The 25,905-nt window shown below is 35.1% G+C and overlaps 1 protein-coding gene across 1 annotated transcript; it reads right to left on the reverse strand.

Moving 5' to 3' along the window:
* On the reverse strand, window positions 1-25,468 carry LOC133041095 (calcium-activated chloride channel regulator 1-like). Its single transcript, XM_061121473.1, is given in 14 exon segments — window positions 1-569; window positions 4,917-5,156; window positions 5,898-6,068; window positions 6,634-6,904; window positions 7,034-7,258; window positions 7,601-7,701; window positions 9,705-9,882; window positions 12,067-12,291; window positions 14,163-14,390; window positions 19,102-19,282; window positions 22,520-22,628; window positions 23,400-23,547; window positions 23,744-23,884; window positions 25,279-25,468. Coding segments are annotated over 14 exon segments (2,718 nt in total). The 5' UTR covers window positions 25,438-25,468; the 3' UTR covers window positions 1-228.
* Window positions 25,469-25,905: the final 437 nt, after the last annotated feature.

The raw sequence follows: 25,905 nt of genomic DNA on the forward strand, positions 1-25,905 counted from the left end.
TTAATAAATGGATTTTTCTGAGATAGGAAATGGTATATTAATTTTGCTTTAAAGTGAAACTAATTATAACTAATAAACTCAAGTATTTAGGAAATTTACAACTTTCATACATTCACATATATTTCAAATAGCTTTATAATAGACAGTGTGTATAGCAAATTAAAATCCTAAATAAATGTTTGCCAACTATGTATAACATTGAATCTCAGTTCTGATGCAATCCCTAGTTTAAAATATAGATAAAATCATAGCTAATCCAAAAATTGCCAAACTGATTGCAGAAATCTTGGTACCCAGAGCAGGGACACTGTCTTCTGGCATAGGAATAAACTTGATTGCTTGTGCAATGTTAGAAACCTCTGAGGTGAGATTGGCTTCATTGATGGCTCGGACTGCAACATAGAAGTTGGTGCCATTTTCTATTCTAAAAGGTTCTGGCTTAAATTCAAAATTTTCTACTGAGCCGGCCTCCTTAGGTTTTAGACTAGAAGTACTCACTAAAGTAGCATTGTCAAAATCTTCTTGGAGATCCACGAAACTCTTACTTATTCTTATAATGTAGCTGTTGGCTGGAAAACAAATAGATATTTCACATATGTTAGAATCACTACATGCCTTATTGCTACCACGTTGTTTTACATTTAAGAGTCCATCAGAAATGCACACTGGCTTTTTGTCTGGTTATTCCATCTTCTTTATTTTAAGAACAAATATGTGAACAGTTTTTTATCTAGTTATCTAATCACAAAGAATTTAATTTAAAATTGTATAGTACTAAGAATGGATCTCAATTTTTTAAGAAATAGAAATATGAAGAACCGAGTCTACTTTTGATTTAGAACAAGGAACACAATGTTTGAGTATAGTAAAGACATTCAGTACCTTATGTCTGTGCTATTTTCCATTAAGTTGAGAGAGGGAGTTATAAGATGGATGAGTAAGAGAGCAGATAAGTAGAGTAGGAACAGGGATATGGACAAAGAGCAAAGGGAGGCAAAGAGTCTGGAATGTGTACTAATTAAACATGTTTAAGAGCCAGGCAGACTTTGACTAGCACCTTAGTTCTACTACTTTCTAGCTATAAGAAAGAAAAATTTATTTAATATTTCTTAGTTTTCTTAACTATAAAAAGAATCAATTATTCCTTTCATCCAACAAATATATATGGAATGCTAGTGATGAAAATTATATGTGAGAATGCATGAAAAGTGTTTAGCACAATGTCTGGGACTTAATAAATGTTTGAAATATTAGTTATTATTACTGTTACTTTATCAAGAAAGGAAAGAAAGATAATACAAACGTTTCATTTCAAAATGCTTTTAGAAATCCATCAGAGCCATAAAGAAATATATTTTAACATTAAGAAATGCCGTGAACAATAAAACATCGAATGTCTTTTTTTGAAGTGAAGACTTTATTTCATGAAGTGTTGAAGATGTTTTAAGTATGTGGTGAATAATTTAAATTTAAGGTTTTCTTTTTAATTCAGGCCCTGTGCCTTAACATCTGAGTCTTTTAATAAATGCATCTTATCGATCTGATCTTTTCCGCTACTCTTCACATCCTCTCTGCATTTAATTTTGGTGGGTCTATCTAACTATCCATCCATCCCTTACTTTAATTCAAATATTTCATTGTGAAATTTTGCTTTCTTGACTTTGAGCTTATTATTTGGTTCCTTTTCTCCCTGACGTGAATCCCTGGAATGTGCCTCCCTCTCCCTATCTATGCAAATTGTACTTATTCTTCAAGGCCCAACAGGTGGTTCAATTTCTCCTTGAAGTCTTGGTTATGTGTTTCATCACTTGATGACTCTCTTCTATGAACTCTTTCTGCTTGGGAAGGAGCTTTCCAATTTTATGAAGGTTCAGTTTATGTTTTCAATGTGAATTACTTCTGGGCCCCCAAAGACACATGAAAAGTGCCCAACATCACTAATCATCAGGAAATGCAAATCAAAACTACCTTGCACCTGTCAGAATATGTATTATTAAAAAAACAACAAAAAACAAGTGTTGGCCAAAATGTAGAGAAAAGGGAACCCTCTTGCACTGTTGCTGGGAATGTAAATTGCTGCACCACTATGGAAAACAGTATGCTACTGCTAAGTCACTTCAGTCATGTCCAACTCTGTGCGACCCCATGGACGGCAGCCCACCAGGCTCCCCCGTCCCTGGGATTCTCCAGGCAAGAACACTGGAGTGGGTTGCCATTTCCTTCTCCAGAGCATGAAAGTGATAAGTGAAAGTGAAGTCGCTCAGTCGTGTCCGACTCTTCGCGATCTTCGCGACCACATGGACTGCAGCCCACCAGGCTCCTCTGTCCATGGGATTTTCCAGGCAAGAGTACTGGAGTGGGGTACCATTGCCTTCTCCAGGAGAACAGTATAGAAGTTACTAAAAACATTAAAAGTAGAATGATTGTATGATCCAGCAATTCTGATTCTGGGTATTTTTCTCAAGAAAACAAAAACACTAATTCAAAAAGATATATGCACTTCTATGTTCATTGCAGCATTATTTGCAATAGCCAAGATATGGAGCAACCTAAGTGTCCATTGATAGGTGAATGTATATATATGTATATATATATATATATATGTATTTATATATAAAAAATACTGGAGTGGGTGGCCTATCCTTTCTCCAGGGGATCTTCCCAACCCAGAAATTGAACTGGGGTCTCCTGCATCACAGGTGAATTCTCTACCAGCTGAACTACTACAGAAGTCCTATATATACATACTTACACACAACAGAATATTCATCAGCCATAAAAAGAATGAGATCTTGTATTACGTGACCACATGGATGGACCTAGAGGGTATTATGCTAAGTGAATTAAGACAGATAGAAAAGACAAATACCATGTGATTTCATTTATATGTGGAATCTAAAAAACAAAACAAATGAACAAATATAACAAAATAGAAATAGACTCATTAATACGCAGGACAAAGAAGTATTTGCCAAATGGGAGGGGAGTGGGGGGAGTGAGTGAAGTCTGTAAGGGAGATTAAGAGGTACAAACTTCCAGTTACAAAATAAATGAGTCATGGTGATGAAATGGAGAAAGTCGTCAATAATACTATGGTAACTTTGTATGGTGACAGATGGTAACCAGATTTAAAGTGGTGATCATTTTGTACTGTGTAGATACATCAAATCACTATATTATGTATTGAGAACTAAAATAGTGTTGTAGATCAATTGTACTTTAATAAAAATATTACTTTTTGGCCAAAAATGTTTATTCAGTTGATGCCCAAAATGACAAAATTAGAGGATCATAAAATATTAGAATTATATCTACTTGTTTTAGTAATTCTAGGCCATCTAGTCTGATTTGCATATATGACAGATATGGAAATTGGGTCCCAGTAAATTTAAGTTTTTCATTCAAAATTATATAGGCTATTTGTTTATGTTTTGAGATACTGCTACTACCTCATTTTGTAATGTCTAAGGGTAAAATTTGATAGAGCTACAATATCTTCCTATTAGTTACAAGAAAAGAGGGAGATCAGATCCCACCTATTGTAGGAATTTGAGGTTAAACACACTAACGTTCTTTGAAATACTTTCTTCCTTCTTTTAGTTCCTGTAAGCAGCATAAGGGACATTTATTATGAATCCAGCCTTAATCTAAAGGCTTAATCTTAACTGAATTCAAGTTAGAACTAAACATATAGTCAGATAATTTCATTTATGGCTTTTTCAGTGAAAGTATATATATATATTTTCACCATAGTTTTAAGGGTCATAATGTAATTCAGAAGCTGTCATGATAAGAGTCTCAGTACTGAAGTACAAAGAGCTCTTTGTAGGTATTTTATGTTTCCTTTGGCTTCAGAATGATTTTTTTCATTGTGTAATAATAACAAAAATAAATATAACTACATAGGAAATGAAAGATTAAGAAGCATCATTTCTTTTGAGAGCATATAGTGAGGGGTGTATTATAATCCAAGTGAAGGAGCGTTGAAAATAACTTTTAAGCACTGACAACCTCTGAGTTATTGTGTCTGTTGATATGCATATTACTTTCATTTTACCACTTTAAAGGGAAAATAACAAGATTGGCTTTACCCCATAAGAATCTTCTAGTCTAGCACAATTCTGGAATATGATAGTCATTCAATAAATACTAATTTAATTTAGTTAAATTTAAAGCAAAGCTAAAAGTGATATAAGCTTTTTGGAATGAGGGCAGTTTATTATGAGGAACTTTGAATGAATGAGATATTTTGGCCTTGAAATTTAATTCAAACTCCATAGCCAAATCTCTGCTTGTGATCCTCTCTTTGGGACATCTTCACTTAAATTTGTTAACTTCTTTTATTCTTCAAGACTTAGGTCAGGGATAGTCTTCCCTGAAAAGTTCTTTAAGATATACCTTGTGATCTTAACCTTCAACTGTTAATAGAAGTGACCATCCAATGGTGTATCTCATTATATTCTATAAAATTATCTTTTATTTTCAGGAACTATCTTCTCTACTTAACTGTTGAGAGTAGGATTTATTTCTAAAGAACCTAATAGTTTTTGAAACATCAATAAAAGGTCAATGAATGAATGAAATTGTGCAAGTACAGAAATACATAGAAAAAATTTTCTCTGTTAGGAAATCAGTCTTCTCAAAGAATTTCTAAGAGTTCATTTTGTGAGAGGCAGTTTGGTACAACAGAATCTGATGAGAGTGAGTTAGACTTCTAATTTTTATTAAATATAGAAGTAATTTGGGCCAATCCACTATCTCTTGGGGCTTAAGTTTTCACATATGAAAACAGGTGACTGATAGTAGACAATCTATATATGTTATTTATAAATAGGACATTAGAAAATTTTGAGCAAATGAAAGCCTGTGGGATTTCTTGTAGTATATAATATTTAAAAATATAATATCACACTTACCTTTTCCTTTATCTAGGACATTGCCAGGGGCTGTCCATGAGAGTTGAATATGATATTCTTTAAATTTTGCTTCAAGGTCTATAATTTTATTGGGTGGGAGCACAGAAGGGTAATTGCCAGGAGGAGGAGCTCCTGATACAGTAAATGATCCTCCAGAGGTTAGTCTGTTAAAGTCTTCTATTTCCGTTTTTGCCAGGTCATCTTTGACTTCAGGTCTGGGTGGGTTCAGTATAATTTTACCTACCAAAAAAGCAATTTTGTAACTTTTCATATTGCCGTATCTATTCTTGTTATCTCATTTGCAGCTGTAGAGGGGTTAATATTGAGTGATAGTAGCAGCTATTGAAAAAGTAATAACTTTTAGTGAAAAAAAGCTTATTTTATTGGTGTTATTTTAAAATTGATGAGGAGACATTATGAAATATTAGTACTATTGTTTACCCTATCTGTCTTTATTCTTGACTGTAAATTCTTTGAGGACAAGAATGGCCCCTTTTTTATCTCTGTAGCTCCAGTATATAGCAAAATGCTTGCCACAGTAAATTTTTTTCAGTGTAATTGAAGTGAACTGAGGGAGATGTAAACAAAACTAGGTCCCTCATCATAAATATGGTTTTGAAACATAAAGTTGATTATATAACTCTATACTTAGGTTTTCCATGCTAACTTCCTTCAGTCATGTCCAACTCTTTGCAACCTTGTGGACTGTAGCCAGCCAGGCGTCTCTGTCCAGGGCGATTCTTCAGGCAAGAAAACTGGAGTGGGTTGCCATTTCCTCCTCCAGGAGATCTTCCCAACCCTAGGATGGAACTCATGTCTCTTACATCTCCTGCATTGGCAGATGGATTCTTTACCACTAGTGCCGCCTGCATGGTACCTTTTTTTTTTTTTTTCTTTTTTCCATGGTACCTTTTAATTTGAATGCTTGTCACATATAATTTGCCTAGATAAATGACATATTTCTATTTTAATGCCACTTACCATTTTCAATATAGCCTGGTATATACAGGGCCTTGTTCTGTGGTTGTCTTAAACTTAGCCTAGCCATGTTGTTTCTTGCCTGGGCATGTACTTTTAAACTGTATCTACCATTTCCACGGTAATCTGTAAAATATCTTGAATAGATGCCATCATTCTTGACAGTATCAGCACCTTGATATTGAAATGTAATATTAGATATACCACAAAGTAAAAATGACCACATCAACTGTTTATGAGCCCTAGTGATGGAAGCTATTTTGGAGGATAGTATAGCGCAATTTTTTAAGTACATGAATCCAAGAATCAGGCCACTTGGGTTCAAAGTCTGGTTTGGCCACTTGCCAACCCTTGACTTTGGAAAAGTCTAGTTCATGGTAAACATTCAATTAATGTTAGTTATTATTATTTCATAAGAGAACCCTATTGAAATAGGAAAATGTAACTAAACTAGAGAAAGCAAATGTAAAACACTGATACTAATGAAAATAGAGAAAAATTGTACTCTGTTATATGGGAAAAGTAAAATTATTCATAAAATTTAAAGAAGATAAATATGCTTATGTTCATGCCTAGACAAGATAACTAAGTGAAAGGTTAAAAAGTTTTAAAAGCATTATAATTAAATTTAATTCACTTAAAGTATGTTTCTTTGGATATATAGGAAATCCTGACTTCTAAGACATGTGACTGGAGTAGAATTTTAAGTTCAGTGGAAGTTGATGCAGATTGTTATTACCTGCACCATTGTCCCAGAGCTCCAATGTTACTTGTTGTCCATCTTCAGTTTCTATAATGGCAGTTACATTGATTCCCAGTACAGGCAAAAACCCTTGACTGACTTGTGCATAAACAATCACTGGGCTAGGGTAATGTGCTGCATTTTGACTCATGTGAGCAGTTGCAGTTACTGGGGGTGTAGTAGGACTTCTTGCTCGAGTGGTCACTATCACTGTTAGCATTTGAGAGCTGGCATGATTATTTAGAAGGCTGTAAGTCCAAGTACCTGTCTGAAAATTTAAAAAAACATCTATTTTAGAGCTTTTGTAATATATTCCTACTCCTATATGAGATGTTGTCTTCATTTTTTCCTTAAATTTGGTTGATAAAGCATGGAGAAAATAAAAAAATATTTTTACCTCTGCAATACCAGGTATTCGAAGACAAGCAGAATGAATATTTAGCTTATCTTCTTTGAAATCTGAGGTTTTATATTTCTTTCCTTTTGGATCCTGGAGAAGAATTTCTGGCTTTTGTATTGTCCATGTGACAACAAAGAAAGTGTCATTTCCAATTGTACTGTCTACGGGCACCGTACAATTTACCCATTTCTTTCCTGTAATTGCCAAGGCTTTGCTTTCCAACTGTTAATGTAAATATAAACAACAAACACATGAGACTGATTTGTTATTACAGTTAAGATTTCAAAGTTTAGTCAGTTCAGAGAAATTCTAAATATACTTTTAAGATTTCAGTTAAAATAACCAAGACTTAGGCTGAATGTTTATATTGATTAAAAATAGAAGAATCCAAAGAAAAAGTGACTATAAGTATCACAAAAAGCAAATTCAGTAGGATGTTTTTCTTCTGGAGCCTGAAATATTTTCAGACAGATGAGTTATTTATTAGAGAAAGAAGTTACTATTTAGGATAATAAAAATTTGTTACAAGTGTGAAAAGGCAAATAATTTTTTTAAGGTACTGACCTGAATAGTCTGCTGAGTGATACTGCCACTTCTAGATGAAATTCTACTGAACGCATTAGTAAGGCCATTTATGTCTTTATTGGCATAAAACCGATTCCCTCCTAAAATGGAATTTTATTTCTTTTATAATATTAATTTTTTATTTTATTTGAAAAATTTTTACTGAAACATGGTTGATTAACAAAATGTTAGTTTCAGGTATGTAGCAAAGTGAATCATTTATACATTTATCTATTCTTTTTTTAGATTCTTTTGCTGTATAGGACATTACAGAATATTGAGTAGAGTTCTCTGTGCTATACAATAGGTCTTTATTAGTTATCTATTTTATATACAGTAGTGTTTATATGTCAATCCTAATCTCCCAATTTATCTTTCCCCAGCTCCTTTTGCCCCTGGTAACCATAAATTTGTTTTCTACGTCTGTGACTCTGTTTCTGTTTTGTAAATAAGTTCATTTGTACCATTTTTTAGAGATTCCACATATAAGTGATATCATAGATCTGTCTTTCTCTGTCTGACTTACTTCACTCAGTTTGACAATATCTAGGTCCATCCATGTTGCTGCAAACAGCAGTATTTAGTTCTCTTTTATGGCTGAGTCATATTCCATAGGATTCTAATTTTAAGTGGAAAAGTCATATTTGATATTATACTCTTATCAATATACTATAAAATACATTAAAAAATTTCTTTTTAAACTTAAAAAGATGAATTTTCCAGACCTTAGGAACTTGTAGTATATCAGTATCCTAGATGTAATGCTACAATAAGTAAACCTTGCTCAAAATATCTTAGAATAAAGAAGAAAACTGGCCAAATAATATTATTTTAAAATCAATCATTAGATTTAAGTGCTTGCCACGTTAGTAAAGCTTATTTAATCACCAAATAATGTTATAAAAATTAAAGACAATATTAAACTAGCTGCTTATTTTCTAGTTATATTAAGATATACCAAAACGATTAGAGAATGACAGTGTATAATAAAGTAAAATTGATTAAAGAAAGTGAAAGTAAAGTGAAAGTGAAGTCGCTCAGTCGTGTCCAACTCTACGACCCTGTGGACTGTAGCCCACCAGGCCCCTCCGTCCATGAAATTCTCCAGGCAAGAATACTGGAGTGGGTTTCCATTTCCTTCTCCAGGGGATCTTCCTGACCCAGGGATCGAACCCAGGTCTCCCGCATTGCAGGCAGACACTTTAACCTCTGAGCCACCAGGGAAGCCCTAAAATTGATTAAATGCAGATACTAAATGAAGCCAGAGTTAATGAAGAGGGAGATAACTTAGGTGTCAGGATTGCAGAGAACAAGATTTGGTATTCCGTTCTCTAACTATGCTGTGCTGTGCTTAGTTGCTAGTTGTGTCCAACTCTTTGAGACCCGCGGACTGTAGCCCACCAGGCTGTCTGTCCTTGGGGATTCTCTGGGCAAGAATACTGGAGTGGATTGCCAGCTCCTCCTCCCTGGATCTTCCCAACCCAGGGATTGAATCTGGGTCTGCCGCATTGTAAGTGGATTCTTAACCATCTGAACCACCAGGGAAGCCCAAGAATAGTGGAGTGGGTAGCCTATCCCTTTTCCAGGGGATCTTCCTGATCCAGGAATCGAACCCAAGTCTCCTGCATTGCAGGCAGATTTTTTACCAGCTGAGCTACCAGGGAAGCCCTGTCTTACTATATTGCTTTGGGCAAATAATTTGTATAATCTAGATTTTACATTTCTTCCTCAATAAAATAGTGCTAGCTGAATCTCTACTGTAATATTGAGCAGGTAAGATATTGAGTAAGAATTTTGGAAGTGCAGTTGAGTAAGTCCAGTAACCATGAGAACAAAGGTTCATTTGATGGTAAAAAGTGATGAGAAATGAATGAAGACAACACAATGTTGACTAATGTTAGAAGAAGCTATTATAGGTAGAAACAGAGAGAAGTGAAATGGGGTGAGGAAAGATTAATTTGAAGGATGAAGAGAAGGAAAGGACAAAGATGAATTTTTTAGGACAGGAAAATTTTGAGCAGTTTATAGTTTAAGGGGAAAGAATCCCTGGAATGAGAGAAACTGAAACGGTATTTTCTATTCAAACTCTATTCCAAAGGTTTACCTGTCATATCTGACAGTGTCTCCAGTTCTTTGGCAGCAGAAGGTCCCAGAGCAATGGTGTGAATGATCACACCACTTTGTTTTACCTCCTCAATGCATAAGTGTATTTCTTTATCTTCCCCATCAGTTAGCAGTATGATTTCAGAACCAGAAGTGCTCTGGTGACTCTGGATAATTGCCTAATGTTGAAAAACCAGACTATTATGAATAATTAGAGAATATCTTATCTAAATACATACAAACTAAGAATAAACCTCTTCTTTAATCTTGGAAAAGTCTTTAGGCCTATACATCAGAGTAGGCAAAAGAAAACTTCATGTTGTCATTCCAGGTTGAGCTAGCTTGGAAATGAGTGTAATGTACAATGGTCTTGTAGGTTTCCAAAGGCAGAATGTTAATAATGCTTTCACATATACTCAAGCTATCCAAGACAGAAAGAATATAACACTTAGAACACTAACATACAGTAAATATTCAGTGAATGCTAACTATTATTATCTCAGGAGATACTTGGGGTGGAGTCCAATGACCCAGGCAGTTTTGGTAATTTGCAGACTAAACAACATTTGTAAAACCATGACTGAAGGCAGGTATGCAAAGTTAAATGATGTGACTTGTGTCTTTTTACACATTTTAGTTGATAATTAAAGAATCTTAGGATTTCCTGGAAAAAACATTGACCTGTCATGAAGAAGGAAGTTCATGAATTTATCAAATACTGTAATTTTGGGTGGGTGGTATTTTCCTGATTTTTTACCAAGAATAGTGGGTAACACAATTTACTCAGGAAATTGAGAGTAAATTCTAGCTCTTCCATTTGCTGAATTGAATAGCTAGTGTTTAGTCTCTCTGTAGTATATGTATATATAAAATATATGTATATGTGAATATAATTTATATTTATAATAAAGTTCTATAAAGAGTTCAGTGTAATGATTACCTTTTTGAACTTTGGAGTAAGAAAGACCAGGTTTTGATCATGGTTTTGCCAATTACTGATTATATGACCTTGAGAAAGATATTTAATTACTCTGTACCTCAGTTTCTTTATGTGCAAAATAGGCATAATAATAGTGCCTGACTAAAAATTAATGGTATCAATAAAGTAAGATTATGAATGAAAAACATTTTATATAGGCACTAATAATGCTCTAGAAATTTCAGATATTATTGCTATGATTCTGTAAGTAAAAGCTTATATGATTTCATTACATAAGTAATTAAGAGGTTTTTATTTGTTTGAATGTAATTTGATATAATCTCTTCAGCAATAGTCTGGTCAAAATGTCGTATGACACATATCAAAACATTAAGAAAAACTTTTGAACTAATATGTGAGGTGGAAATCACTCCCATAGAACAGAATATAGAAAAAAGAATGAAAAAAAATGAAGATAGCTTAAGAGACCCCTGGGACAGCATTAAACTCACCAACACTCACATTTTAGGTGTCCCAGAAGTAGGAGAGAGAGAGGAACGACCTGAGGAAATATCTGAAGAGATAATAACTGAAACTTCCCTAACATGGGAATGGAAATAGTCAACCAAGTCCAGGAAGCATAGAGAGTCCCAGGAAGGATAAACCCAAGGAGCAACACACTGAGACACGTAGTAATCAAACTGACAAAAATTAAAGACAAAGATAAAATATTTAGAACAACAAGGAAAAATGACAAATAACATACAAGAGAACTCCCATCAGGTTATCAGCTGATTTCTCAACAGTAACTCTACAAACCAGAAGGGAAAGACATGATATATTTAAAGTGATGAAAGGGAAGAATCTATATCCAAGAATATTCTACATAACAAGACTCTCATTCAGATTTGATGGAGAAATCAAAAGCTTTCCAGATAAGCAAAAGTTGAGAGAATTCAGTGTCACCAAACCAGCTTTACAACAAATGCTAAAGGAACCTGTAGGCAGGAAACAAGACGAGAAAAAGACCTACAAAAAATAAACCCAAAACTATCAAGAAAATGGTAATAGGACCATACATATCCATAATTACCTTAAATGTAAATGGATTAAATGCACTAACTAAAAGACGTAGACTGGCTGGGCGGATAAAACATGTGCAGGTAGGTACTTTCACTTACCACATCACTCTGCTTGACCACCCAAACTGTATGTAATTATTTTATATTGTTAGGTTAATCATGTCCTGATTATGGCCTGTGATTGTAATTATCTTTTATTTTTTGTCTGGCTATTGATTGTGAAAACAGATAAACATCTTTTACTATTGAAAAAAATTATTTAAATGGGAGACCTCTATGCTCCCAACTCTTGTAAGAGAGCTGGACAATATTAAAAGTAATAATAAATGCAAATGATACTTACAAAAGCATTTTTATTTTACCTGAAATCCTGCTTTGAGCCCCCTACAAATTGAAGTTCCACCACTAGCTTTTTGAGGCAGATTTGCAGTGATATTTTTGTAAACATTATCATCAGTTATTTTTGTTAAATTATTTCGGATTTCAGCAACACTGTCAAATGTGACCATCCCAACCAAGGATTCCTTTTCAATAACTTGAATCAAGTATAATTCTGCTGCTTGATTCATTCAAAAGAGGCGATCTTCCTGTAAGAAAAGAAAGTGAAAGTGAAGTCGCTCAGTCCTGTCTGACCCTTTGCCACTCTGTGGACTGTAGCCTACCAGGCTCCTCCCTCCATGGGATTCTCCAGGAAAGAATTGTGGAATGGGTTGCCATTTCCTTCTCCAGGGGATCTTCCTGACCCAGGGATCGAACTCGGGTCTCCCACATTGCGGGCAGATGTTTTAACCTCTGAGCCACCAGGGAAGCCCCTGTTTGTTTTAATATCCCTAACAAATTCTTATAATTTAAACTAAAGGGATTAAATAATTCCAGTATTCATTGAATCAATTATTGTGGCATGTCTGAACAATCCCTCAATTTCCTCCAATCATTTTTTTTTTTTTTAATTTCCTCCAATCTTGACAGACTGGTGAAAATAAAGTTCATGGCCAGAGAGCATGGTAATAATTGATTACTGTATTTTAACATTTAACTTCATTATATTGAAAAGAAATATTAAATAAAAGCTTTAAAAGTCAGTCATGTCATACTTGGGAAAGCCTTGAAAATGTATACTGTCTTCTTTAACAATAAGGAAATAATTTAAAGCGCACACAAAAATGTTTGTTGCAGTGTAGTTTTTGATAATTTGAAAATCATCAAAATGTCCATTAATGGGAGGTTATTTGACTAAATTATAGTTTGTGCATATGATACAATCATTAAAATATGTTTCATGGAATCATTTTTTCCCCTGGGGAGTGTTTAAGGTATAGTAAAAAAATCATATTATGAAATATTATGTTTTTTTGTGCAATAAAGTTTTATTAAAGTATAAAGGAGATAGAGAAAGCTTCTGACATAGACATCATAGACATTGCTAGTGTTAGCAATGGAGTTATATACTCTCCAGTGAATCCAAAGAAAGTCTGGAGGTTGTAAAGACCTCACCAGACCTACTCCCATAATTTACATTTTAAGATAACAGAATTAGCCAGAAGTTTTAATCCAAAGACTGTCCTCAGGCAGGATACATTATTGTTGTATAATCCTAACGAATGTAGAGGAAAAAAATAAAAAAGTTTGTCCTTTCTTCCTCCTTGTATATTCCAGACCTCTCTCTCCTTGGGGACCCCTAGACTTCTTATCAACCTGCCTAAGAAATGACTCTCTCATTCCCCCCTTTTCTTTTAGGAGAATTATGTTGCCAAGGGAAAGGGGCATCATTTTCATTCCATAACTACTTCCTGCTGTTTAGGGGCATAGTCCCTAAATTGTTGAGGCAACACATTCTCCTAACCCTTATATTGAGGGTCGCTGATCCAGGGGCCCCAAGTAATAGTTGTTGGAGGAGGCTGTGGCACTCATAGGAGCTTGGACAACCATTTGTAACTTGAAAGCCTTCATGCAACTAGAAACAAATCCAATTACACAGTTACAGATCCAGGGAGCAAACAGCAAAAATAGAACAATCAGAATTATTGTAATTAAAATAGTCTTCCACCATGGGGAGCTAGTTAATGTCTCCCAAAGTGAATATGAAATATTATGTAAGATAATCACATTTTTGAGGAGGAAATACAAATGCATTAACAGAAAAAAAAGAATTATAATATGCTCAGTGGTGGAATCATGAGTGATTTTCATTTTTTCTTTTTGTTCATTTATATTATTTCTTGTTTGTTAGAACTAAAAGTTAAAAGAATAAATGTCATACATAATCCAATAACCTTAATATGATAATTACTTTTATTTTGGTATATTATCTTCTAGTGCTTGTCCATACAAAATCATCAATTAAAATTTATTAGAACAATAAATTTTAGTTAGCTTAGTAAAACTAAACCTAAGATTAAATTATACTTCTATTAGCTTAAATATCTAATTTAAAAGAGCTAAAAAATAAAAATCTTACTGAAGACATGCTTCCAGATTTATCAAGTACCAAACAAACCACTCGCTGTTTGGACTTGAGCAATGAAAATATAGGATGGGTTGGTGGATTCATTTCTGTCATGGGAGATGTATTTTGGAAGTCAGTAGAGTTCATGATTACATCCCATGTGCTTTTGCCATTGCACATTCTGTTTTGTAGGTTTGGAGCTTCTGTATTGTGTGTTTTTTCTGTACAAAATTCAGTCACCTGGAAAAAAATCAATTAAAAGACAATTACACAGTAACTGATGCATTATCTCCCTTTCCAAATATACAGCTGGCTGTGTTATATATCCTTCACAGATTTTCAGTCAGTCAGTCAGTCAGTTCAGTCGCTCAGCTGTGACCGATTCTTTGCGACCCCATGAATCGCAGCATGCCAGGCCTCCCTGTCCATCACAAACTCCCGGAATTTACTCAGACTCATGCCCATCGAGTAGGTGATGCCATCCAGCCATCTCATCCTCTGTCATCCCCTTCTCCTCCTGCCCCCAATCCCTCCCAGCATCAGGGCCTTTTCCAATGAGTCAACCCTTCGCATGAGATGGCCAAAGTATTGGAGTTTCAGTTTCAGCATCAGTCCTTCCAATGAACACCCAGGACTGATCTCCTTCAGGATGGACTGGTTGGATCTCCTTGCAGTCCAAGGGACTCTCAAGAGTCTTCTCCAACACCATAGTTCAAAAGCATCAATTTTTCGGTGCTCAGCTTTCTTCACAGTCCAACTCTCACATCCATACATGACCACTGGAAAAACCATAGCCTTGACCAGATGGACATTTGTTGGCAAAGTAATGTCTCTGCTTTTTAATATGCTGTCTAGGTTGGTCGTAACTTTCCTTCCAAGGAGTAAGCGTCTTTCAATTTCATGACTGCAGTCACCATAATTGCACAAGCTGGAATCAAGATTGCCGGGAGAAATATCAATAACCTCAGATATGCATATGAAACCACCTTTATGGCAGAAAGTGAAGAGGAACTAAAAAGCCTCTTGATGAAAGTGAAAGAGGAGAGTGAAAAAGTTGGCTTAAAGCTTAACATTCAGAAAACTAAGATCATGGCATCTGGTCCCATCACCTCATGGGAAATAGATGGAAACAGTGACTGACTTTATTTTGGGGGGCTCCAAAATCACTGCAGATGGTGATTGCAGCCATGAAATTAAAAGATGTTTACTCCTTGGAAGAAAAGTTGTGACCAACCTAGACAGCATATTAAAAAGCAGAGACATTACTTTACCAACAAAGATCTGTCTAGTCAAAGCTATGGTTCTTCCAGTATGTATGTATGTGACAGTTGGACTATTAAGAAAGCTGAGCACGAAAGAATTGATGCTTTTGAACTGTGGTGTTGGAGAAGACTCTTGAGAGTCTCTTGGACTGCAAGGAGATCCAACCTATCCATCCTAAAGGAAATCAGTCCTGAATATTCATTGGAAGGACTGATGCTGAAGCAGAAACTTCAATACTTTGACCGCCTGTTGCAAACAGCTGACTCATTTGAAAAGACCCTGTTACTGGGAAAGATTGAAGGTGGGAGGAGAAGGAGATGACAGAGGATGAGATGGTTGGATGGCATCACTGACTTGATGGACATGAGTTTGAGTAACCTCCGGGAGTTGGTGATGGGCAGGGAAGCCTGGCGTGCTGCAGTGCATTGGGTTGCAAAGAGTTGGACCCGACTGAGCCACTGAACTGAACTGAACTGGTGAGTTGTGTCCAGTAATTCTGCCAAATGATGTTCCATTACTATAGAACCTATTAAAATTCTCCAAGTTTTGAAAATTTAGTAACTTGGAAAAACACTGGATAAACTAGTGTGACATTAGGAGAGAATTCGTCTTACAGTAAAGCCTCAGCTTTATAAGTGTCATTTTGTTTTTTTAAATGCCTTCCTTATATAAATCTCTGGCTATAAGTTCAGGTTTAGAACCAAATTATTAAACCTGCATAACTTTTATTCAAGTTGTAAGAGTTTCTTTTCCTTCTCTTATGTTTCTAACTTATATTTCTCAGAAGGGGATATTTTGTATGGAAGAAAAGTATAGTTTTCAGTCAAAGCAGTGATTTATAATCATCTTGATGTTATGAAATACATATGAAACATGACTCCTTTTATTACTGTCACTGCCTTTATTCGTGACCTTCAGGTCTCTTGTCTGCCTGTTTTCGTGTCCTTCCAACTGGTCTGCCTACCTCCACTATCTCACTCCCTTTTGTTTTTCACAGCCAATAGAATTTTCCTGAAGGAATTAGCTGGTTACATTACAAGGCTGATGTTGATAAAATAAAAATCCAAACACATTAGGCTTGTAGGTTCCAATTTTGTGTTTCAGTCTCATTCCATGTTTCTTCCTTACCGTGTATATTTTGCTTATAGAACACTGAACTTTCTCCTGTTCTTTAGAGTATGCCAGAAACTTTTATAAGGTTCTCGCCAATCCAAATGGAAAAAGGGAAGAGGAAATTTGTGCAAATTATAAAAAGGTGCCCCTTTCTCAAGTTCTTTTTATTTCTATCCAGTAGTCATATATGGATGTGAGATTTGGACCATAAAGAAGGCTGAGTGCCAAAGAATTGATGCTTTTGAATTGTGGTGTTGGAGAACACTCTTGAGAGTCACTTGGACAGCAAGGAGATCAAAATGGTCAATCCTAAAGGAAACCAACCCTGAATATTCATTGGAAGGACTGATGCTGATGCTGATGCTGAAGCTCCAGTACTTTGGCCACCTGATACGAAGGACTGACTCATTGAAAAAGACCCCGATGCAGGGAAAGATTGAAGGCAGCAGGAGAAGGGGGCAACCACAAATGAGATGGTTGGATGGCATCACTGAGTCAATGAACATGAGTTTGAGCAAAATCTGGGAGGTGGTGAAGGACAGGGAACCCTGGCGTGCTGCAGTTCACGGGGTTGCAAAGAGGTGGGCAAGTCTTAGTGACTGAACAACAACAATAACTTGAAAATTGTTCTAATAAATGTTAAAATTTTAGTGACCATGCTGCCGATAATTTGGGCAGTGCTCAGCTTATGCAGTCATGTGTGGCATCTGTGTATTTTTCCATCTTTGTTTTTGTAAACCTGTTTCTTTGCCTAGAATACACTTCCTTTTCCCGCTTTAGCAAGTTCATACTAATTTTTTTTTTCAAATCCCAACTCAAAGCTCATTTCTTTTAGAAACCATTTTCTGACCTCTAGTTGGAGACGTTTTCTGTACTCCCACAATACTTGGTTTCTATTTCTTCCTACTTTGTATTCTTATTTATTTTTCTTATATCTACCAGCCTCACTAAATTGAGTTCCTCAAAAACAATTATTTTTAATTATTTGTACATTTTTTCTGCTCCTAATACAGTGCTGGACATGAAGTGGAAGTAATGAAATTAAAGGAAGAAAATCATGGACTTGAATATTCATTATTTCAGAGCATATTCCTCCTGGGTCTGAGCTTATGCCTTGGGTACAGTCATACAATGTATTTAGTCTATGTGACAATAATTAGAAGGTATGTATTTAGTCTATGTTATAATAATTAGAAGCTAGTGTTATGCACAAGATATTATAAAGTACAGTATTTATCTCTAAGCTATATTTTATATGTTGCCCTCCATATTTCAGCTACATGATTTTCCTTCTTCATTATTATTTATTTTCTGATAGGCAGCATCAGTTATCTCTTAATAGGCAAATGCTCTTGGAATTTATAGTTTGGTACAGACAGTATATATTCCAATTATCTTCCTGTGTCACATGATCTAATATCTATTTGGATGCTGAATTCTTGGCTACCTTTGTGGATCTACTTGCTGCAGGTTAAAGTGAGATTTCTAGACTCATGCTTCAAATATTCCGAGGAGGGAGCTTTATTAGGCTGGAAAACAATTTTTACTTAAAAATCTCACTAGATTAATTTAGGAGTTTTAGAAGAAATTATCAAGTCTATATTTTTACTTAAGTCTTTCATTATTAATGCCCTAGACTTCAAAGCAATTTTAAAGCTTATTGGAAATAATAGACTTTTACAAACCTCTATCCATAAAGTCTGTGTTACTAGTAATTTGGTATATGAAAATTTGCTTCTTATAATTGTTAGTTTACTATCTAGAGATAGTATTCTTTATTTTGATTTGCTGTTTTTGATAACTTTCATATGTTTCATATTTAAAAGCCTATTTTTAATGTTTGGAAACTTTCACTGAAAAACTATAATATGCTTACATTAATGAAGCTGAATTTATCCAGGGAAAGAGACAATTTCCTATTATCCAAATATTTTATAATTTAAAAAAATTAAAAATTTTAAGTTAACTTTGTACTCACCTTGTGCTAAGCACTGTGGTCATACTTTATTTATATTAGCTCTTATAAAACTAACAACAGTAATGCTGTAAAGTATTTTTAAATTCCCATTTAAAAAACTAGAGAATTAAATTTCAGATTAAGCAGCTTTTTGTTGTTCTGTAGAGACAGAGCCATTTATGTTTTCTCAATGTCATTTTGCCAAGCTTAGTGTGCTTTAGTGTGAAGGTAATGGAAAGCAGTACTTTCCGAAGCTACAGAATGATTTACTTTGGAAAAGTAGTATGAATAACACTTAGAAGAAATAATTAAAGTAAGGTTGTAGTTCTAGACACTACAGAAGCCAAATGAGTGAAGGGATGCTATAAGAAATTCTGTGATAGCAGAATTTTTTCTGAAGAAAAAAAGACAGGTTAGTAATAAAATATGGGATAATTTCCAGATATATTCTGACAGGACTGGTGACACAGGACTGGATAAAATGACTGTTAGTTAACTGTCTTAGTTAATTTTCCTTACTCCTATTGGTATATATAATTTCACAGTAGAAAGTTCAGCTTCCCTAATTAATTTTTCCCAAAGGCTTCCTTTGTGGGACCAGAAAAAGAAGGTACTTACAGAATGGAGACTTTGCATAAACATGATGGACTCCTTTGAAGTCTGGGATTTTTCTGGGATGAATGTACATTTTGCTTCATACAGCCCTGTCTGTGAGTCACGTCTGCACGGCCTTGTTACACAGCTGCCTCCCTGGCATTTCTTGAAAATCACATTAGTACCAGTAATATGAGTCGAACATCTATGGTGAAAGAATTAGATTACATTTATATATGAAGGCCAGAGAGATTATGAATAGATATTAACATCCTAAAATCATTCCCTCAGTGATAATTGCTATGGACCATGTACCAAATTCCATTTTGACAAAAGTAAGCACAGTGTCCTACCCCTATTCACCATCAGCTTCAACAAGAACCATGATGTTAATTCATATGTATTAATATTCACTGTTCATTAAAGTGATCAACATATCTATTAGCTCCTTGTGACTTTGAGCTAAAGATGATAATTCCTCACAGGGATGTTGTGAAAATTAATTGAGTTAAAAGATACAGAGGAGTTGCTTCCCAGTGGAGAGGGGAGAGTCAACATTATGCTTAAAACCCTCTTAGATTTCCTACTCATGGTACACATATACATATATACTTGCACATGTGTGTGTGTATATATATATATGTATATATATAAAGAGCCTCTTGATGAATGTGAAAGAGGAGAGTGAAAAAGTTGAATTAAAACTCAGCATTCAGAAAACTAAGATCATGGCATCTGGTCCCATCACTTCATGGCAGGTAGAAGGGGAAACAATAGAAACAGTGAGAGACTTTATTTCTTTGGGCTCCAAAATCACTGCAGATGGCGACTGCGGCCATGAAATTAAAAGACGCTTACTCCTTGGAAGAAAAGCTATGACCAACCTAAAGAGCATATTAAAAAGCAGAGATATTACTTTGCTGACAAAGGTCCGTTGAATCAAAGCTATGGTTTTTCCATTAGTCATGTATGGATGTGAGAGTTGGACTATACAGAAAGCTGAGCGCTGAAGAGTTGATGCTTTTAAACTGTGGTGTTGGAGAAGACTTTTAAGAGTCCCTTGGACTTCAGGGAGATCGAACCAGTCAATCGTAAAGGAAATCAATCCTGAATATTCATTGGAAGGACTGATGCTGAAGCTGAAACTCCTATACTTTGGCTACCTGATGCGAAGAACTGACTAATTTGAAAAGACCCGGATGCTGGGCAAGATTGAAGGTGGGGAAGGGGGCGACAGAGGATGAGATGGTTGGATGGCATCACTGACTTGATGGACAGGAGTTTGGGTAAGCTCCGGGAGTTGGTGAAGGACAGGGAAGCCTGGCTTGCTGCAGTCCATGGGGCTGCGAAGAGTCAGACACAGATGATCTGAACTGATAGTGCTGTATGTGCTGTGCTGTGCTTAGTCGTTCAGTCGTGTCTGACTCTTTGCGACCCTGTGGCCTGTAACCCGCCAGGCTCTTCTGTCCATGAGATTCTCCAGGCAAGACTACTGGAGTGGGTTGCCATGCCTTCCTCCAAGGGGTCTTCCCGACCTAGGGATTGAACCCGGTCTCCCGCATTGCAGGCGCGTTTGAGCCACCAGGTAAGCCCAGGAATACTGGAGTGGGTAGCCTATCCATTCTCCAGGGGGTCTTTCTGATGCAGGAATCGAACCGGAGTCTCATGTATTGCAGGCAGATTCTTTACCAGCTGAGCTACCAGAGAAGCCCATATCGCTATACAGATGTATACATTTATACATAGATGTATATATCATACATTAAAAAACCATGTGTGGTTTTTGTGTTTACATTTTACATTTTATTGAGCTAGACTGAAAGAAGAAATGAAAATAAACCCTATATAGAAATGCTTGTATGTTCAAACCTTTTGGTCTTCGTAAGTAAGAGAATTGTCAAATCCCTGCAGAGAATGAGGTGGAGTAGGGTATGGGTAAAAGATTCTAAAGAGTTCTTGTTTATCTGTAGGATTTATCCCATTCTGTGTTAATATTAAACTTCATTCCATTAATCCATTTAAATACATTTATTTGTATTTCAAGGATTAAAAGAAATGATTAGTCATATCTTCCCAGAAGGTTAGCTCTAGAGTAAGCCTGAAAATTAAACTTACGCTGCCTCTGACAAAGTGCCTGGCTCACAGTAGGAACTCACTGTTATTTTCGATACTTGTTTTTACTATATATCTTTACGACTGATAAGGAAACTGATTTATTTTTCATTAACTTTTAAAAAGTAGTTATGTGATACATTCTTTGTTTAGTTTTTACTTTATGCCATGTAAAACGCTAGGAGATTAAAATCAGTCCTCAAGGATCTTGAAGTCTAGTGGAGAAAATAAAATGATACAGAAAGTTATTGCCCACTGTGAGAGAAGGACCCTCAAGGATTAAATGGCAACCCCCTCCAGTATTCTTGCCTAGAAAATTCCATGGACAGAGGAGTCTGGTGGACTGCAGTCCATGGGGTCACAAAGAGACATGAATGAGTGAGCACGCACACACACAGACACAGACACACACACACACACACGCAGGTGAGAGAAGCCCATGCATGTTGCTTTGGGAACAGCCTCAAGGATATCTAACCCCAAACGGAGGGAGAGGAAAGACACTTGGGGGGAAGCATTTAAACTGAGACTTGAAGGATTGACAAGCATTATCTGAATAGGGGAGGAGGCGCTGGGAGGGGTTGTTGCATGAGAAGAGGAGAGAGTAATGTTTCCTGGGTTGAATCCCTAATCTCTGTGAAACCCTAGCAGCTTAGTAGACATAAGGTGAACAAAGCAAAGGCATTTTTCTACCACACCTCTTTTCTCTAATATGTTTATTATTCTAAAGCATTTTTAATTACACTGATTTCTGTTGTCCTTTAATACTCATTAACTATTCCATGTGTTTGATAGTTTTAATTTAAATATCTCATCTATTCATAAATAAAAACTGTCTAATTCTACCTATTCTTTAAAAAAATCAAATTTCTCACTTATTTTTATGAAAAGTACTTTTCTTTAAGCTCAAGAGTAAATGAAAAATAGAATATACTTAACATGAGGCTCTAACAGTTTAATTGATTTCAGTGAAACAGATTCACCTTAAAAAGCTTTGAACCACATGGAATAAAAGATTGGGTAGGAACTTGAGCTCTAATTCTCAGATATCTTAAGGTTTAGATTACAGCTTTTTTCTTTCTCATTCCTCTGACAACAACATATTTTTAATACAACCCCATGAATATTGAAATTATTCCCAAATTTTGATTGATCGTGCTTCCAAAATGTAATACTCAGAAATTGTTAGATATATAATGAGGAAGGTTGAATATTGCAATTAACTGTGTGAGCACTCGATCACAGAGATAGTCTTTGTTTGCCTAGTATAGAAAATTAAAAATTCATAAGTGAAAACTTTTGAAAACAGATTTATTCAATAGAATGATACCTTGTTGCTTCAATAGTGTTCCTTCTGGAGATGTAGAATGGCTGGTCCCCATTATACTCATCAAATACTCCCCATCGGAGATGGGCCCACTCATGGACAAATGCTCTGCCTATGAGAGAATATTGCCGCTTTTAAATTTATGTTTACAACAGAGGTATCCCTGCTTTTTGAAAATTCGTTATACACCACTTCACTTTTATGAAAGACCCACCTTAGTACCTGTTTTCACTAACAGAAAGAAATTTGAAGAGAACTTTTGCTTTTATGAGAAAAGGCGAAAAGCAAAGTTAGCGTTAGGCATTTGTTTTGCAGTCAACTGTTTTACAGTCAGCACACACCCAGAGCAGGAAAAGTGGCACCACCAAGCTCTTTCCCTAGCAACTGTGCTTGGCATCAAGCCTCATAGATTTGAAATGTGTCTGTGAGCATCTGTGATTTATCTCAACATATTTTGTGTATCTGTTAACAAGATGTGTCCTTAGGTAATTGCTTCTTGTATATCATTCTGACTTATGAAAATTTCATAGAAACACTTCCTTTGGATATTGAGGGAAACTTGTATATAAATATAGTTTCCTTATATTTTAAGTCTCCCTTCCCCACATCATCAATCTAACTGAGTCAAGGAAATCTAGAAATTGACAACTTTCATTAGACCAAAGAAGTTAAATCGGTTAGTATCAGTAAATGGCTAACTTTATTATTAAACACACATACAAAAAGAAATATAGTTAGGTTGAACATAACTAGTAACTTTCCAAACAAAAATATTAATTAATACTTATTTTTTCCTTTAAAAATTTAAAAAATATCATTAATCACAGTGTTATATTTGTTTCCAGTGGAAATCAAAACAGAATTATGAAATAGATATCCTTACCTCGGGACCCATAGATAGGCAAATTATTATTCAGCAAGAAGTCTGGAGTAAAATGTATATATTGTCCTTTTTCTCCACATCTTCCATATTGAAGTGTATAGGGATCATCTCCATGTTTTAGGTAAGGATTAGCAACTATGACTTCTGCCTAAAAGGCAGAATAAACAAACCAAAACAGAACTCATGAGCAATAGAAACAAGGAATTTTTCATCTAAATTTAGAACATTTATATTACTAAATTAAATAGTAAAGTAGTCATTACTAATTACTCAAAATTATGAGCATTAATTTCTAAAAATCACAGCAAGAAGAAACAATTTAGAAGCTAGATAAAATACCTTACCTGGTCATATGATTCTTGTTTTGGCATTAAGTACTCAGATTTTGACTTCCACGTCATTGGAATTAAAATGCTTACATTCCTGAAATAAACTCTTCGTTTGGTGGCATGAAACAGGTAAGTAGAAGCTTCAGTTACCATTTCCTGACAAAATTAAAAGTACCTTGTAGTAGCAGTTTCACAATGAAGTGAATGTGAATGTGTACATGCAAGCAAGAAGAAGCTGATCTAAGCCCATCTCCCCAAATATTTTGGCAAACACTAACTGAAAAGTAGGTTACATTTTACTATATCTATCTAGTCTGTAAATTCTCATTTTTATATACCTAGAAATCATTTCTTTAATTTTTACCTGTCCAGGTCTGCATTCAACATGAGTTGGAGCAGGGAGTGAGGGTGCTAGGTGAGATATAAAGGTAATTAAGACTGGGAGTCTGTTAGCAAGTTGTTTCTTGAATTGGACAGAGGTGCTTAAAACTGGGTTGGGAGTTTAAAGTTTGGTTGATTTTATGCTGTTGTTAATTGTAAAAACCATTTGCTAGATTTATTTTGAGTTAGTTATGGCATGTGTTCATAAAAAGCAAAGTTTTACCAAGCAGTAATTTTCTAAGAATACCTAAGTCATTGGCTTCAAGTTCTAGTTTCGCTAATTAATGTATGACTGTACAAATCACTTAACTTCTCTCAATTTATACAACAATGGTAATTAATAATCTATATTGTGTGGGCTTTGCAGGTAGTGCTGGTGATAAGCTGTGTGCCAGTGCAGGAGGCATAAGGGACGTGGGTTTGATCCCTGGGTTGGGAAGATCCCCTGGAGGAGGTCATGGCAACCCACTCCAGTGTTCTTGCCTGGAGAATCCTGTGGACAGAAGAGCCTGGTGGGCTACAGTCCATGGGGTCACAAAAAGTCAGACACGACTGAAATGAGTGAGCATGCGTGCATGCATGCATTGTTGACCACCTTATAGGGATATTGAGATACAAAGAAAATAGTATATATTAAGAGTACTATATATAGAATGTTGTACTGAGTAACCCAAAGCAAATTAGGAAATAAGTCAACTTCAAACATATAATATTTTCTTTATGATCAGATACCTAAGAATTTCAAAATTTTCAGAGCTAAACAAATATGAAAACTGAAAAAATTGAAAAAAATGTATAAGATAATGAACCTCAAGGGCTTTAAATAAGGTTAGTTTTTTAGACATTATAAAAGTAACTTCATAAAGTTTCAAAATTAGTCTCTAGTTGTTTGAAGATCTTTTTTTTAGCTTAATAAGTTGAAAATATTAGTAGTTTGGCCTTTTAATAATTCGTTAAGGAACTGACTAAAGCTATTAATATATGATACATAATACTTAAACTAAGCAGATATTAACCTTGACAGTTTAGATACATGCTAAATAAATGATGGATATTATCAAAGGAATTTTGGAAAGTTATAACTATGTGAATGTGTTTATCTGCCTAGGCAACATGAGTTGAAATACTTAACAAAATAGAAATAAGTTGATAATAAGCTTTTCTCTTACCTTTATGTTTTGAATGAGTTTTTCATCTTCTGGCACACTAGGGTTAATTGCAATGACAATGCCATCATATCCATTGTTAATCAAATTTACCATTGAACTTTTCATTCCAGGCAGGAGATGCAAAGTTAGGAACAGAATGACAGTCAGACAGAGCACCATTTTTGCGCATGTTACAATAAACCTATTGGAATGTAAGGAGAGTATTTATGTATCTGTATAACTAAAGAGATTTGTCTGTAGCCCCAAATTTGCATAAAAGTATTGCAAAATATCTTGATGAACTTCCTTATTCTAAAGAATTCTTTAATTGTTAAGTAGTAACGGGGATTATACTGGACCTTTATTGTACTTTCTAAGACAGCTAAGGTGTTAAATACTCATTGAATTGAGGAATTCTTTTAGATTATGTAGTTAGTCATAATCCTCATCATGGTGGTCATTCATTGTCTTAATTGTTATCATCATCAAATAGTTTTAGGTATTTTACAATCCTGGGATCTGTTTATAGAAAAGTGGTCTGTGAAAAGCTGAGGAACCGAAATGCAAAGCACCAGGAAATAACAGATGAAAAAGCCATGTTTAAAAAAAAAGCAAAGATGAATAAAGGAACTAGAGCAGGAGTGGCAG

The sequence above is a fragment of the Dama dama genome, chromosome 20 (genome assembly GCF_033118175.1).
Source record: "Dama dama isolate Ldn47 chromosome 20, ASM3311817v1, whole genome shotgun sequence".
NCBI classification, from domain to species: Eukaryota; Metazoa; Chordata; class Mammalia; order Artiodactyla; family Cervidae; genus Dama; species Dama dama.